General features: G+C 36.8%; 1 protein-coding gene across 7 annotated transcripts in view; it reads left to right on the forward strand.

Moving 5' to 3' along the window:
- Window positions 1–16,146, forward strand: part of NUBPL (NUBP iron-sulfur cluster assembly factor, mitochondrial) — a 76,306-nt gene that overhangs the window by 32,583 nt on the left and 27,577 nt on the right. For all 7 annotated transcript variants that reach the window (XM_088058353.1, XM_014249727.2, XM_088058355.1 and 4 more), the window contains one exon: window positions 15,554–15,647. In XM_088058353.1, coding sequence (XP_087914479.1) covers window positions 15,554–15,647 — 94 coding nt within the window. The remainder of the gene's footprint in view (window positions 1–15,553; window positions 15,648–16,146) is intronic.

The raw sequence follows: 16,146 nt of genomic DNA on the forward strand, positions 1-16,146 counted from the left end.
ATATGTTGTGGCAATTACTCTGCCAAAAGGCTCTGAGAAAGGAAGTGGCACTGTGCTGACTGCCAATTTAATACCTGCTATAGTCATAGAAGCAATACAAATGGAGGGGTTTCCTCTTCAGGGAGTAATCAGTAAAACTTTTAATATTAAAGATAGCAAGTGTTGGTTTCTCTGATCTTGAACACTGTGTGTTACCTAGTTGAACTATCAGCAGAGAAGGAAAAAAATTCAATATTCTGCACACAAGCCTGCTTCTCTTTTAAAAAAAAATAAATAAAAATGGGACTAAAGATAAAATGCAAGTGCATATTTTATTATGTAATATTCTTCCTGTATCTTTGCTTTATCAATAGATAAAGTTATATCACTACTGGAAGCAAGTGTTGCCTACACAGCATGGATTATAGATACCAGCAATTCTGTTTTGTGTAAACAGTCCCCTTGAAACTAGCCTAGAAATCTAAAGACATGAATCTCAGGTTGATTAACACTCTTAACAGGACTTCTTACCCTGACTTGACATTTTAACCTATGCTTTTGCCTAGTTTTGATCTAGTCAGATCTTAAGAGGCAGGACTTCTTGTATTTCTTCCTTATCATAGTTTTCAAGAGTACCCAGAACATTTTTTTTACATCTTTGGTATATTATGGCTATAAAGAAGAAGCATGGCGCTGCTAAATATTTGTGACTCCTAAAGGTGCTTTTGATGTACTTGATAAGGATGAAGCTGTGTTCCCAGAAAGATGAAGGTTTTCCTGCAGTGGCTTAATTCTAATGAGTCCCTAAAATGCTCTTATTATCATTGAATTTTAATTCCTCCAGCTCTTTCTTCCTGCTTATTTTAGCACCAGTTTAGCTTATGTTTTAGTCAAGGTATGTATTGAAAGGAAATCAAAATAAAACAGAGTTTCACTGGGAAGGATATAATTAGAAAGGAAGAATACAGGGAAGTTAGTAAAAAGGAAATTAAATAAAACTTCCAATGCAGAGTCATTGCACATCAGCAAAAGGAAGTGAAGCCTTGCACTTTGATGCTTGGACAGGCTTTATCCCTGTAAATTCATGTTGAAAACCATAAATTAAGCAGAAGGATCAAAGTTATTTTATCAGCTAACTCAGAGCTGAATAGGACTGTAGTTTAAAGTTTCCACCTTATCCTTTAAAAAAAATTTGAACTTGGTTTATGTGATTATTTAATCTGTACATAATGTTGAAAATTTGGCTAGCAATGAGCACTGTGTGTGCTACTTTATTTAAAAGTAAATACTTTTAAATACTGCCAGAGGTAGTGGTGGTAGTACCCATATAATGGAGTGTGTGAGTGTATGTATATGTACTTGGACCTTTTTTGTAGCATAATTCTCTGATGCTCAGTTATCATAGGTAGTTGTAGAGTATACATAATGTTGTCGCTGTGAAGAAAATTAACTCTACTGCAGCCAGAACCAGCACACATACATTATAGGGAAGACATAGACAGATATATAGTCTTTAAAATACTAAGCAGACCATGGGTTGTGAGGTCTGGGTTATTTCAAGAGTCTATATGGGAAAGCTGCCATGAAAGCAACCATTGTGTGGATAGAAGAGCAAAAACTCATTTTTAAAGATTTGGGATTAAGGTAACTTGGAAAAAAAAGTAGTATTTAATTTTTGGAAAGTAGATACTATGGAGGCTATGTTGTTTTGGGTTTCTGATCAGTCTGAAGTGACTAATCTCCATAGAGGAGCTTATAGATAATCAATACTATTTTTGTTTGAGTGACATTACTTAGTAAATTCCTGCATGCAATTGCTACTATTTGAGAAGTGTGTATATAGTCATTGGTATCCTCCTTTCCACCATTTACATTGGGGAGGTTGCAGGTATGGATTGGGGCCAGAATTTCTTTAAGTGTGGTTTATTTAGCTGTATGTTAATGCTGCACTTGAAGACGAAAATAAATAAGGTATTGAGAGCAAATGTATTTATACCTGGTAAAATAGCTAACATGCTGCCATTGGCTGTTTTACTGTGCACATTCTAGGCAGCAGAATATGCTGTATATGGTTTCTGTAGACATCAGTCCAATCTTGTTTGGCATGTATGTGCATAACACTCTTGTGTTATAGCTCATAAATTCTTCAGCCTGTAAATTTTCAGCTTTGCACTGCCTTATCTGTCTGTGTATATAAATGCATTTCTTATCAACAAAGCAATTGAAAAACTAGGGGAAAGCTTTCCATTTTAGGAGGAACAATGTGTATTTGATTTGAAGCAATAGACAGCGAGAACATAGTCACTGAAGTAGTTAAATACTACATGCTGAGCCAGCTGCCTGATCGGTTAGTATGGTTTCCTAAGAGCTGTCCTTTGGCTTCAGGTTGTGACCATGTATTGTCTTTTGCCTGACATTTTTGGGACCATGGAAATCTCATTCTGTGTTTATGCATTGATCAGCACTGCAGTGAGTTACCATTTTTTGTGAGAGATGCAGAGACATACAAAGACTAGTATTTATGATTTACAAATACATTTAAACCTTTTTTCTTTGATGCTTTTTATATTTATAAAATAAATTTATAAAACCTTTTCTCTTTTGAGCACAATACATTTTGTGTTCCTGGTTCTCAGTGTCTGTGCATATGAATGACATATATCTGTTAAGAATGCCTGAGATCAGTGTAAATATATCACTGGCATTCACCGGCATTCACCACGACTGGTGTTCTTCAGAACCTAAATCTCTTTTGCGAATTGCTTAGCTTTTGATTGCACATGCTACCTTGCCTGTATATTCTCCAGGAAAGAGCCATCAAGGTGATACTGCATGAAGCATGCAATGTGCAAAGAGATACTGAGCAGCTGGATTTATTTTGTTTTGAGGCAGTTAAAGGGAGACATGAACTGCTGTCTTGAACTATCTAATAGATGCATACAGAGAAGATGAAAGCAGATTCTTTGTGGACATGCACATTAATAGCACAAGAGGTAATGAATGTATGTTTCAATATATAGTAAGAAATGTGAGGGGGTGTTGGTGGTTTGTTTTTTTTTACAGTTGAAACAATTGCATGTCAGAACAGGTTGCCAGAAGAGATTCTTGAAACTCTCTTTTGGAAGATAGTAAGAATGCAGCTGGGCAAGAATCTGGGTAACCTGCCCTGAGTTGTTTCTGCTTTGTGCAGACAGAGGCCCCTGAGATCCTTCAAACCTAAGTTCCGTGAATCTGGGATTAGTTCTAAAATGGGCATTCCACTGCCTATTTGACTGTCGGGCTGTAACTCCATTAAAGCTCAGAGAGAAGAAAATGGTTCTGCCTATCAGAAATCATTGCTTAGAGCACTCAGTCAAAACCTAAACTGAATATAGATGTCTCTCTAATATGACTGTCTTAACCACTAAGCGAGGATGTCACACAATTAAGTGTTGCAGTCAAGTGAGCATGTTTCAACATAATGATTGAGGCCATCCTTTACTCAGTAGCCTTTGTCTCTTTAGACTGTAAAGGTGCTGATGTGAAGACATAACAGTCAAACTCAAATAGCCTTATCTCTTGATTGAACATCCTTAATATTAACTATGAAAAAAATAGAAATAAATTTTTTGTTTTCCTATCATACCTCTTGTTTTTATAGAAGTACCATGATCTTGGAGAAGTTTGAAGCACACATTGATATCAGGCACTAAGAATTGAGTAAGGATGGCATAAAGAAATTTCACTGAAGACTTCTAGCAATTTTTTTTGCATTAGCTTTAGTAGCTTACTGTCTAGGATGCAGGCCTCTATGAAACTCATATTAAGAGATCTGGCCATTCTCTGTCATGCATGGAGAAGCTTAAGTTGATTTTGTTTCTTTGTTTAATCTTGCCATCAGTATCAGCCCTGAGTAATATAAAGCCTAATTGGACAAGGAAAAATTCAAAAATGGTAGCAGAAGTCATCTTAAAAAAGCAAGTAGAATAAATATTTTATGTCAGCATTTTTTAGATGAAAGACAAGCAGGGATGAGCACAGGAGTGGACCCGGGAGACATGAATGGAAGGCTACCATGTTTTTAAGTGTTTTTGAAACAGGAATACTGGTGGCATTTATTGATATGCAAAATTTCAAAATGTGGACTACAGGAGAAACCTCATGCCACACTTCCCCCCCCCCCCCCCTTCACTAATAAAGGCATCTGTTCTTTATTTCTAGCTGCTGTAAGTTAGATGCAAAAAGAGACGTTGGTATTGCTGCACTGAATATTGGAGTGCCTCAGTGGTAGGTGCCCTACCTGCAGGAATGGGAATTTAAACCAAAGCCTAGTCTGGAGCTACTGCATACCTGGGTGGTGGGAATACATCAATAGTCATTCCCAGTGGCACTATTTGAGGGATTATTTTCCCCTCCTGGATTTATCTCCATGCTCTTTGGCACTTAAGATAATTGATAAACCTTGGATTTTGAGGATAGCAAAAACTTTTCATCCTTTAGATCCATTTCTTAAACAAGTTGGCAGAGAGTTCTGCTTTTGCTGTGATTTATCACTTACATGGTAAATGTCAAAGATGAAGTTATTATTGTGGGCTAAAACTGTCTTATCAGTACAAAATTAGTGAGACAGAATTGGTGGATGGAAGGAAGTAGTGAAATGGGAATTAACTGAAAATGGCAAATATTGGGTCAGGAGGAAGACAATAACAATTTGATGGCTCTGATTTTTTTGTAGCTATATTTTCAGCGAATTGAAAGGATGCCCAGAATAGGAATAATGAATCAATGTTGAAAATTATTCTTATTGTAAATGTAAAGAGCAAGTGAAGAAGGAGCACTGCTGTGAAGCCAGATGATTTTTTTTTGTGTGTGGATTTTATTTTTAACACTTTTTGGTTTATGAAGGGAAGTCTATCAAAAGATGAACATTGAAGGCATTTAACTTGCATGATGGTACTAAATTTTCAAGACAGGAAAGAGTGAAATGGTGCAATGTGAGATTTTAGCAAAAGGGGCAAGATGCATAAATAGCTCTTTGTTTTTCAACGTTTTGTAGTGTTTTCGTGTTTTAGTACAAATGTAAGAGTCTATGCACACTTATTTGTGTATAAACAGAAGATATATACCAGAAATATATATGCTTAGTGCAGATTGATACTATTTCCCTCTTTCTATGTTTTGTGTTTTGGCAAATATCCATCCATCTTGGGATACTTGCTAATTTCAAAACTGACATGTGTTTCACAATATTCATGTGTTTATCCAAATTATCTCCAAGTAATTGAGGCAGATAGTGATTAGCAGATATTTACAGTTTACATTTTTTAGAACAAAATAAAGCTGCTATATGTATATGCTTATATTATAAACAACAAAGATGTAGCTTTTTGCATATTTGAGTGCATAATGCTAAAATACAGTACTCACAGTGTCACCACAGTGGCAAATTTGCCAGCTTTTCCACAATTAAAAAAATAATTCTTCTGTTTATTTCTTCTGTTTTGAAGTGCCTCAGCCTGAGGTGGACATAGAGATGGTTAGTTCAGGCTAAAGTCTGTCACCTTATAGTTTTGGCAAAAGGAAGAAGTTAATCAAAGGAATAGGAGCAATTACATTTTTAGGGAATTGGAAAGCTTTTGTGTTTTTATTTTTGTGATGTACAGTCTGAGAATGAAAAATCTGGGCATTTCATCCCTAAACAAAAGATCACTGATATTATGTATTTGTTCTATTTAGAAAGGTCCTCTGCTATTGAAGGTATTTTGGAAAGAGAAACAACACTCAGTAATAAATAGTGACTGAACTGCCAGTGCTACAACTGCACTAGGATATGCCACTAAGACTGCACCTACAGCTGGAAGATGGTAAACAATAACTCTGAATGCCTGTGGGATTTTTCTTAAGTCTTTAGTAAGCTTTCCTTTAAATCAAGGAAGGTCAAGTTTCATTCTCTTGTTTTATTTTGTTTACTGAAATTAAGGAAAGTGTTTCTAGGGCAAGATAAGATGACCCATTCATACCTTAAAAATTTTTTTAAAAATACTTATACTCTTAGTTTCAGCAAAATAAACATAACAAAAGGACAAATAAACTAGTTTCTTCTTCAGAACCAACTTAAGTCAACAGAAATCTCTACACTATTTTCTACACCATGGTTTAGCTGTAATGTTGATGTTTAGAAAAGCCTGCCACAGGAATTTGTATAATCATCACTAATTTGCTCATATGTTAATAATCACCTTGAAAGGTCCTGTCTATCCAGAGAGAACTGCTTTAACCAGTCCCGATCAGTATGTGCATATTTAAAGGAAATGTTGGTACTTCCTGGAGATCAGAAGATGTATGTTGATGCAGAGATGTACTGTAGCCAGAAGTGTGGGAGATAACAGAAAGGTCTTTCTTTCCACTGCTTTGTCCCCCAGTTAGAGTACTTCTTTTGTCACCCTTTGTCTTGCATGTTCCTGTGTGTTTTGCAGTGGGTGTGACTGAAGGAATATGGGCTTGATTCTTTTTGTTTCCAGCTGAAGCTACAGAACCTGTTCTCTTGCCTTTCTTCCCTTAATGAAGCAGGATCCATACAGCTCCCTGTTGCTTTATTGGCTTGCATTAGCAGCTGATATGAAAAGGGATTATAGTTGCTGAAAGGAATTGACAGTCATAGAAAGAAGTGCTAAGAAAACCAGAAAGCCTGAAAAACATTAGCCAACATCTTACTGCTGAACTGGAGGCATTTGCAGTAAATGTATTTTAAATGTCTTTGAGGATTAAAAAAAAAGCAAAAAAAAAAGCCTAACAGCGTAGTGAGAATGTATTTACAGCAAACATTTATTGGCCTGGTTCCTCAGCTGTCATGGTTATGACTGTGCAGTTACTGCTGCTGTGGGAACAGGCTGGGAGAGTGTTTCCTTTGCTGTGCTTCCAGTAGTCTCATCTCTCATACACATGGCACAGGGGTATGCATGTGTCTGCACTCCTTTGCATTAAAAGAACCAAACAAACAAATGCAAAAAATGCAACTGTTCTGCTGGGTTTGTTGACTGGACAGGAAGAAATACCAGAGAGCTCATAGTGTCTCAAAATGACTGTGCTGGGGTTAGATTTTTTTTTCTTTTTTTCCCCTCAAGGTTTTAAAGGAAAGTGTTTTGAGGTTTAAGGTTTCTCTGCAGCAAAGTTCAGAACTTTGTGCCTAAATGGCATCCAGCATCAGTCTTGGAAAGAGGTAGTGATTTAAGCAGGGTTTGAAGTGTTTGCTATGTAGCAGTAGTGATGGTAGAGGAATGAGGGGAAGAGAAGGCACTGCTTGTTTTGTTTTCTCCTCCACTAAAAAGAGGGTTTGTTTTTTGTTTCTAGCTGCTGTAAGTTAGATGCAAAAAGGGACATGGGCATGGCTGTGCTGTGCCTAAGAGGCTGGTGCCCTGCCTGCAGGAATGAAAAGTTAAACCAAAGCTTAGCCTGGAGTCACTGCTTACCTGGAGTGGTGCGAATACATCAGTTGCCATTCTCAGTGGTACTGAGGGGTTACTTTGTCCCCTGGAGGTACCTTCAGACTCTTTGGCAGTGCCTTGGCAGAATAGGTGCGGTATCTGGGAGTGCTGAAGTTCAGAGCTTGGTGTGCAACAAGTGGAAATTAATGGTGTAAGTCAATGGGAGTAGGTTTGCCGAGTGGAATTAAGTGGTGCTGAAGATGCTGAATGAGAGGGCTATAAGGAAAAGCCTGTGGACTCACTTTCTGTCTGTCCTGTGTTTCAGCACCTAAATGTAACCTTATTGGACAGCTGTGTGGAGTGAAGATTTAAAGCCAAAACTGAGCATCTTCTGTTATATCAAAGATCCTTCTTTGATATGAACTTCACAGGCTTATTCTCTGGTCATAATAACAGCCTTGGAAGCCTGGACGTGAGAGGTGCAAGTTTGGTTGCGTTAGCAGTTCAGCATTTAATGCTACCCTGAGAGTGCCCTGCAATCGCATGCAGCAGTCATAACCCTCTGTGCTACAGCTAGAGATGCAGGATTCCTGAAGCCAGGATAGACATGTGCAGGGGGTGCAGGACATTCAGTTCACCTGAAGCTTTAGCTTTCCAGGTGAATACCTTAGTGGCTGGCCTTATATAGGATCATGGTAGCTTCTGTGGCTTTTGCATTTTTGCTTACACAGCTTTATCCAGCTAAGTGCCACCTGCCTGGGAAATGAAAACTGACTTCTTTCCATTCATGGGTAGGTCCTCTCATATGTCTAACTGTGATATTAAGCAGTCGCTATTACAACAGCAGAACCACAGGCTTTTTGATTTTGGTTTGATTATTTTGTTTTTTTATGGCCACGTGCTCAGCTTTGTGTTAGGTTCAGTGTTGCCAGTGGCAGGTGCATTTAGAGAGTGCCTGCTAGACTGGGCTTGTAAGACTTTCTCCTTTCCCACAAATCTGTGTATCATTAGTGAATCCCAAATGGGCTTCAGGGTGAAATTTTATGCTCAATGGAGATTTTTTATTTCCCTTTCTGTGCAGTCAAGATGTTTGGGAGAATGTGTAGGTGGAGCTCACGAAAGCTGCTTTTTGAGCATGTCTTTTTTTCCTCTTTTTCAGCCTTTCTTTTTCATCTTTTTGATCAAAATAAAAGTGGAGCCTTGCTACCTTGGAATATTGATTGAACTTTGACACACTATTTAGCATTACACATGAATTTTATTTATGAAATTAGTATGAATATAACTGTATAAACAGCTTTTAAAAATTAATATTAAATTAATATATATTAAACCTATTGCACAGAGTTGTTTCTTTTCTTTTTAATAATCCAGCTTGCATTCTGTCTGTTGGAAGCTGACAGATTGATCCTTCACTCAAACCATCCTCCCGTATCTCTTTTGCTCCTGGAAAATAACTGCAGATATCCAAGAATAGCAGCAGGTTTTGTACCAGTATTCTTTGTAGAAAGTGATTATTTCTCACATCCCAAGTGATTGACACAAGCATAAAGTAATTGTGCTTAAGGTACCAGAGATTAGTGTCATGGGGCTTTTTTTCCCCCTCCCCCTCCCTAACAAAGAAAAAACTGCTTTTCTGTACTATTTATGAAGCTGTAGATGATGTTTCGTTTCTTACTGTGTTTTGCTCCATCAATAGTATCTTTTAAAAGAAAGATTATGTTCTCCTAGAAGAATGCTGCCTTTGGAATCTGGGTCCAACTATGCCACTAAACTGGACACCCATTTAAAATTCTTTTTCTGCTAGATTTTTTATTCTTTATAAAAAAACTATTAAATAAGAACTGGAGCTAAAGAAAAAGCTAATAAGTGAATAAACATATGAAGACTCTCCATTGCTTGGCACTAATCTCTGGATGTCCCTGAGACTCATGGTATCAGCACCTTCAGCAAATTATTTTAATTAGGTTTAGAATACAAGTAAAACTTTTATTGTCGCAGATTTGTAATTGAGGACACTGGTGAATGCAAAAGCATGTTTCTGTTGGCATATCAATTATTTTGGCAATCTATAATCTGACACTTTAACAGATTATCTGTTGTCTAATTCATAGTAAATGCTCTTAGTACTCCAGGAACATGACTCTCGGCGGATCTTTAAATTGTGGCTATGGTATGTGTGTGATGGCAGAATATATATATAGTCTTAAAATTTATTTGGTTTTGGTTTTACATCTTGTCTGTGTCTTTAATGCCCTTTCTGTGTTCTACTGTTTGTGAGGACAATGTATATGCAATTTTTCTTGCACATTTCTGACCTAAAGGCAGTTTTTGACAGAGAACATATACCAACTTCACAGTCACAGTCCCATGGTCATGAATCTGCTCTGTTCACTCTCATACATACTCTTGCTTACATTTTTTTCTCATACTTTCATATTCTTAAATCTTCATGTAGAGTTGAAAGGTTCTATATTTTGTGCAGCCTTGTTGTTACTTCTTGTTGGAAGTATTGATTTTTGTGCTTTGAGATAATTCAAGCAGACTCTCCAACACTGACTTCATTTGTAAGGGGTGACTTTTTTGGATTTGGTGACTGTGGAAGATATGCTTTTGAATTTAAGTATAGAAATTTTGGAGGACAAATTTTAATCCACATTCGTGAAAAACAGGTTGTTTAAAGGAAAAAAAGAAAACCAGCATTTTATTATTTTAAGTTCGTACCTCAACTCAAGACTAGTTACTTTAAAACCTGATAACTTCTCACCAAGCAGAAAATTAAGTTCTATATTGAGATTTACTGTTTTTCGGCCTCTGTTCAGTGGTCTACATCTAATTGATTCTATTTTAGTTTATATGTTGCACTATTTATGGTAATACTGGAGGGCTTTCTTCAGCAGCATTTTAAGTTACTTGAATAACACCTATCGTGGTACTTTATTCTGTAATCCTTTTTCAGAAGGCGTTAGACTGGCCTCTGTAGAAGTCCCCTTTACTGTACAAAGAAAGCTTGTACATTGTAGTTAAGAAACAGAATTTTCTGACATTTTTAATCTACTGATTTTTAATTTATGTTCTGATTTAAAATCATTGTTTCAGTGATGGTCATGAAACAGTACCTATAATAGTCTGTTGGTACCCCAATAAAGAATTTATACTTTTTTTTTTTAATATACCAGAAAATGAACTGAAACTTAAGAAAGTGAAATAACATATGAAGCAATTTAGAAACATTGCTTTCTATTGCATAGTTTAAGTATTCAGTCTTAAATTATATATCAGCTTTTAACATCATTACAGAAGTACTGGCTGAAATACATGTGGGGAGTGGGCCTATTAAGCATCTCCCTTTTGATATTTGTTGGCAACTCTTGTAATATTTCCTTCTGTTGTTTTAGGGAAAATCTGATTCAGAAAGCTTATATAAATCTTATAAACTTAAGTTGGGTCCTGATAATGCTGCCTTAAAAATGTGTTCTTTGGGTTTGATGGCTAAACAATGATTTTGCCTTTGTGTATTAGTTTGGAGAACTCAAAGAGAATTTGTGGTTTAGATGATACTTTTAACATGGCTATATTAACCTGATGATTAGTTTAATTAGAAGATGTGACGCTGGCCCAGTTTCTTCTGATTTGTTTACCTTTACTCAACTTTTGTGCTTAGTTTTATTGCAAAAAGAAATAGGGAAAGACACTCGTGTTCCGTATTTCTTTTCCTGTTGTCGTTATTCAGCAGCTGAACTACTGTCAGTTCTGTACTGGGAAAAAAACCCCATGGTGTATTTCTGAAAAAAAAATTCTGGAAATTATGTATTGCAGACTGTGGTTCAAGGGTAGGGAGAGCAGCAGACCAGTGATCAATTTCAAGACTGAATAATAGAAGTTTTCTTTCCAAACTGTCATCTTTTACAGAACAGACTCTGGGAAATGGGAATCACAGCTCACAAAAGCTCTTTGTAGTAACAGCTTGAACCTAGAGGAAGAGCCTTTTATGTGTGGTAATGCTGATACAGTGTTGATCAGAATCATTCCTTGTCAGTCACCCCCAGAGATCATCCCCAGGCTCTTTGGGGATATTCCAGACTGTCCCACAGCTGCATTCTGTCTCCCCTTCAAGCTGATGTGGTATTGACTGGGCTTCCTGAAGAAGCTTGGTGTTGAGTGCCTTCCTGTCTCCTGCAACACCACATAGAGAATAATCTCTTTATTGTTGCTTTCTGGCAGGTGTTTAGTTTTGTTGGTTATACAAATGAAGGTGACAGAAAACTTTAGGTTACTGTGTTTGCGTTCAGTTCTTAACATTACTAAAAGCCAGCAGGGAGGAGGAGACCAGTATCTGTTTTGGTTGTTGAATTGAACAGCTCTCTGGCATTCTTCCTAGGCACTTTTTTCTAAAAGTTACTCTTAACCCATATAGGGAGAGACTAGGAGAATTTCATTCTCCTTGTGGATGTCTTTGTAGCGAACTGTTCTTATGCTTCACCTCAGTTTCTCTCTGAACTTGGCAGAAGGGACTGCTCATAAATACCTTAGAGGGAATTTGAACTGTTGCAGTGCATCTGTTTTTCATGGTGTTACGTTTCAAGGCTTTGAGGTTGGTTAAGCATCAGAGGACAAGTCAAAGGGGCAGTTGTGTTTGTTCAGAAAGTGTCGAGTTGTGTTAAGCATTAGTTGTGTTATGCATATCCTGTTAGATACTACTAAAGAGAAAGTTTCTGTAGTGGCTAAAAATCTTCTGGTTTATGTCTGGGGAATGTCTCCTTCCTTTATAAAACACTTCTGAAGTACACTAAAAATTAGATTAAATTGCCATGCTTCATTATACTGTTCCTAAATTATCTGTTTGCTTACACTGTGAAACTATTTTCTTATTCCTAATGTATGTGTGTGTCTAAGCAGCATCTTGTAAGTAATTTTTAAGGGAATTATTTTTAAATACATGTTTAATCTTAAAAGACATGTTTTTTATTTTAAAAGCATGTTTTATCTTAACACATAAGTACATGTGAATAGGTATATAAATCTTCATTTAGGAGCACAATTTTTTACCTTTACTTTGTTCAACATTAATTATTAACGTGCACACAAAGTAGTTAGGAGAGGAGGATGGATCTGGAATGAATAGAACTTAAGCTGCCTGCAGTGTAGCTCTTGCTGTTTTTCCAATACTGGTGTTCGCAGTTTGACTGGCTGCTGCCAAGTCTGCACCTGCATAATGCTTGATTGTAACTCTGCATGTATTCCTCTTACTAAGTACAAATGAATATTATCTTCTGTTATTTACCAAACAACCAAACACGAGCATTACTTCAGAGTCATAAGTAGCAATCCCTTTTCTGTTCTAATGCTCTCTCATTTCTGCCTCATGCACAGACGATGCTCAGCCTTCATTCCTCAGCAGAAATGTCCTCTATATCTCTGTGTTCTACCTTGGGTTTTAACTTGCTATTTAGAACCTCTACTCAAAATGTGTATCTGGTATTTTGATTATGGATTGTCGCATAAACAGAATGATTGATTAAAGTAATTTACATAGAAGCATTGGTGAGGTTTCTGAGCAAGGGAAAATACACAGAAGCACATGGCACTTAATTACTTTGCTTAACAATAAATGTCAAGTTAAACCTTTTTAAAAAAAGATGAATGCTGTACTTAAGGAAAATGCAATTTCATTTCTATGCTTTGAAATGTTTTACACACTGTATACATTAGAGGGGCAAAGACATTAACACCTCTGTACATGCAAAGGTGCTGACAGATTTCAGATGGTACAAGGCAGGCTTTTGTAGCCCTGTCTGCCTATTGCTTTTGAAGGGAACTCATTTACTGTAATGTTCTGTTAATCTGAGTCCATTTTCTTGTGTGAAACTACATTTGCATACAGACACTCCTTGGAACTCAATGAGAACATGAGGACAGTGGTCCTGATTTGGTAAATTGTTTCATATAAACAGGATTTGCATTCAAATTAGTGTTTTATATCACAGCCTGATTGTGTGTTCCATTTTAATAATGTTGAATTAATGGCAATAGTAGGTTTCAAAAAGCTACTCCTGATTTTATGTTCCAGTTCTAAATTTAATTAGAAATGTCTTTCCCCTCTTTCTTTCTACTATGCTGCAGTTTAGTAACAGACCTGGAATTTCTTCTCCTGTTAAATAAAGTGTACACTTCCATAACAAATTATCCAAATTACATTCAATAGTGTGTTTAATAAAAGATTTTCATACTGCTGTATTCCTGTGGGAGGGTAATGGAGGAGCAACTGAATGTCATCCAATCCTTGCAGAATAGAAGCAAATAAGAGGAAGTCCACAGTGAGGAATGGGGTTATGTGCTGCGTTTCCCAGCCCAAGTCTGAGCAAACCTACATGTCTAGAAAATACTGCTCACTACTAGGCAAATAGTTCAGTTCTTTCCAGAAATTATGGCTGTATCATTTTGGTGCAGCTCTCCCTTCTTGCTCTGAATTACAAATGAAAAAGAAAAAACAAAATTGTGAGGATAATTAATTGACTGCATTCAGCATAAAAAAAAGGTTAGTTTTAATTAGGAATGGTTTACCAATTGAGTTTGCCACCTGACTTTCACCAGTTCAGCACCACCAGCAGTGGCATGGCTCAGAGAGGTTTGTGGGGGGTAGTTCTCTTATATATTCAGGACTTAGGAACCTTGGCATCTTTACTGTGGCACTCTTTCTGAACTTTTGGGACAAAAGCCTGTCTTCCTCCTACTCTACACAGTGACAAGATGTCCTCTTCTCTGCTGCTGACATGCTGTAGCTTCTCCATTCTTCTGTTCTCAAATTTGTAAGCATTAAAACAGAGTACACTTAATTTGATAGGCAGCTCATTTCTTTTTCTTTTCAATCCATGAATTTGAAGAAAATATGTGAAATAAGATGTTTACACTGCCATAAATTAAATAAAGCATTATAATTTAATTACACTATGTGTTAACAGAGTATTTTTCCTGTTGCCTAGCAATGAGATTTACCATGAGATTCACCATGTGCTTAAGACTCTTTTATTAATTTCTGTTTTCAAAGGTTTATAGCTTTATTAAAAATCATTATTTGTAGGACAATCCAGAAAGTGCATGTTGGATGATATGGGGTCGCTTCCTAGGGAAGCTTGAGACAGAAAGCTCTGGTGTCCTCCGATTTCAGGACCCTTTCACCCCTACTCCTATACAGAGTAAATTTTGAAAGTAACTTCTAGAGCAAAACTTCGTGTATCCCCACAAATCTGAATGTCTAGGAAAGGCTTTGAGCTGCTGGCATTTGTGGTTGCCTCCAGCAGTGTTGCACAAGTAATGCTTGGTACGTTGGACGATCACATGGAACTTGGACACTGGTACTTGAAGAGCTCAGAGGAGCAAAGCATTTGGTAAGGCTAAAAAGAATAGCTCTAGTTCTAGCCCAGAAAGTCACCGTGTTTCACAGGAGGAGCTATAGGGCTTGCAAGTATATGCAAAACCAGACAGCTTTTAGCTTTAGGAGAAAATACTTTTTATTCCTGTTAACTCTGATAAGGGTGGGATTTGGGTTGTTTTGTACTACTCCATAAGGCAGTGCTGTATCAAAAAGGACTTGAATTTGAGCTCATGGAGAAAAGGGCTGAAAACTACTAAATATCCAAGTATCTTTTTCCTCAGAAAAAATCCAATACCGATAGCTCTAACTTCGTAACAACAAAACAGAAGAAATAGGCTAAATATCTGTGTAGTAAATAAACTATGTAGTCTCCACAAGTGATAAGAAGGAAGGAAAGTAGTCTTAAATTAATGGAAATAACTCCTAAGTGACGTTTGTTGCACAAACCCCTTGTTTTTAGCCTTTTACCTAACATTTAGTTTTAACCCGTGATTAAGCAGCTGCAAAGTAAACATTTCAAGATATTGCTAATTTTTGGGGGGGAATAATTATATAATAATTATGCCAAAGTTGTACTCATAGTTCTGAGTGGTTAGTAAAGATTGTATCTCAGGAAAGTAATGTTTTGATCCTGTGCTGAAAGTGTGAGGGCATCTCAGAATTACTCTTTTAGATGTCCTCGACTCACTTGTTTGTGTTACAAGAAACAAGGACTGCACTAAAACAGTGCAGTCAACAAAGTGCCCTAAATAAAATCACGTAAATCTCCACGTAAATTTATATTGTTGTCTTCCAGGTTGACTGGGGTGAACTGGACTATTTAGTGATTGACATGCCACCTGGGACTGGAGATGTACAGCTGTCAGTATCACAGAGTATTCCAATTGCAGGTATGTGTATTGCTTGACTGTTTCAGAGATTTGTGGTTAATTAAGTTTGACAACTTTGGAAAAAACACCAGTCAAAAGTTACTTTTATTTTTCTTTCCAGCATGCTAAGAAATTGTTTTTATCAGTTGTGTGGTGTTGGAAACATTATCAGTGATTTTTAACATGTTAGCATTACAGTTGTGTTACTTTCTTTTAAGCTAAGTTTTGAAAAGATGAAGAAGTCAGCTGTAACTCTTGAAGGAAAGACAGTCTTTCCAAAAACTGCCATATTTTGTAGTAGAAAATTTCTTTCTTTGCACCTACTTTACAGTAAAGAGAATAAAATAAAATAGTGATTCATATCCATTTGTTTAGATACAATGCCGAGTAGGTTGCATGTGTCAGAAGCAAAGCAGGAAGGTGTTTAACTCTCAGGGTTTTAAGCAATGAGACATGACTGGCACGGAAGTTTTTGGTAAGGTAGAATTTGATTGAATAATGTACTTAAGGGCAGTTGAAT

The sequence above is a fragment of the Pseudopodoces humilis genome, chromosome 7 (genome assembly GCF_049639895.1).
Source record: "Pseudopodoces humilis isolate 2021_Gansu_Grassland_sample_001 chromosome 7, ASM4963989v1, whole genome shotgun sequence".
NCBI lineage: Eukaryota > Metazoa > Chordata > Aves > Passeriformes > Paridae > Pseudopodoces > Pseudopodoces humilis.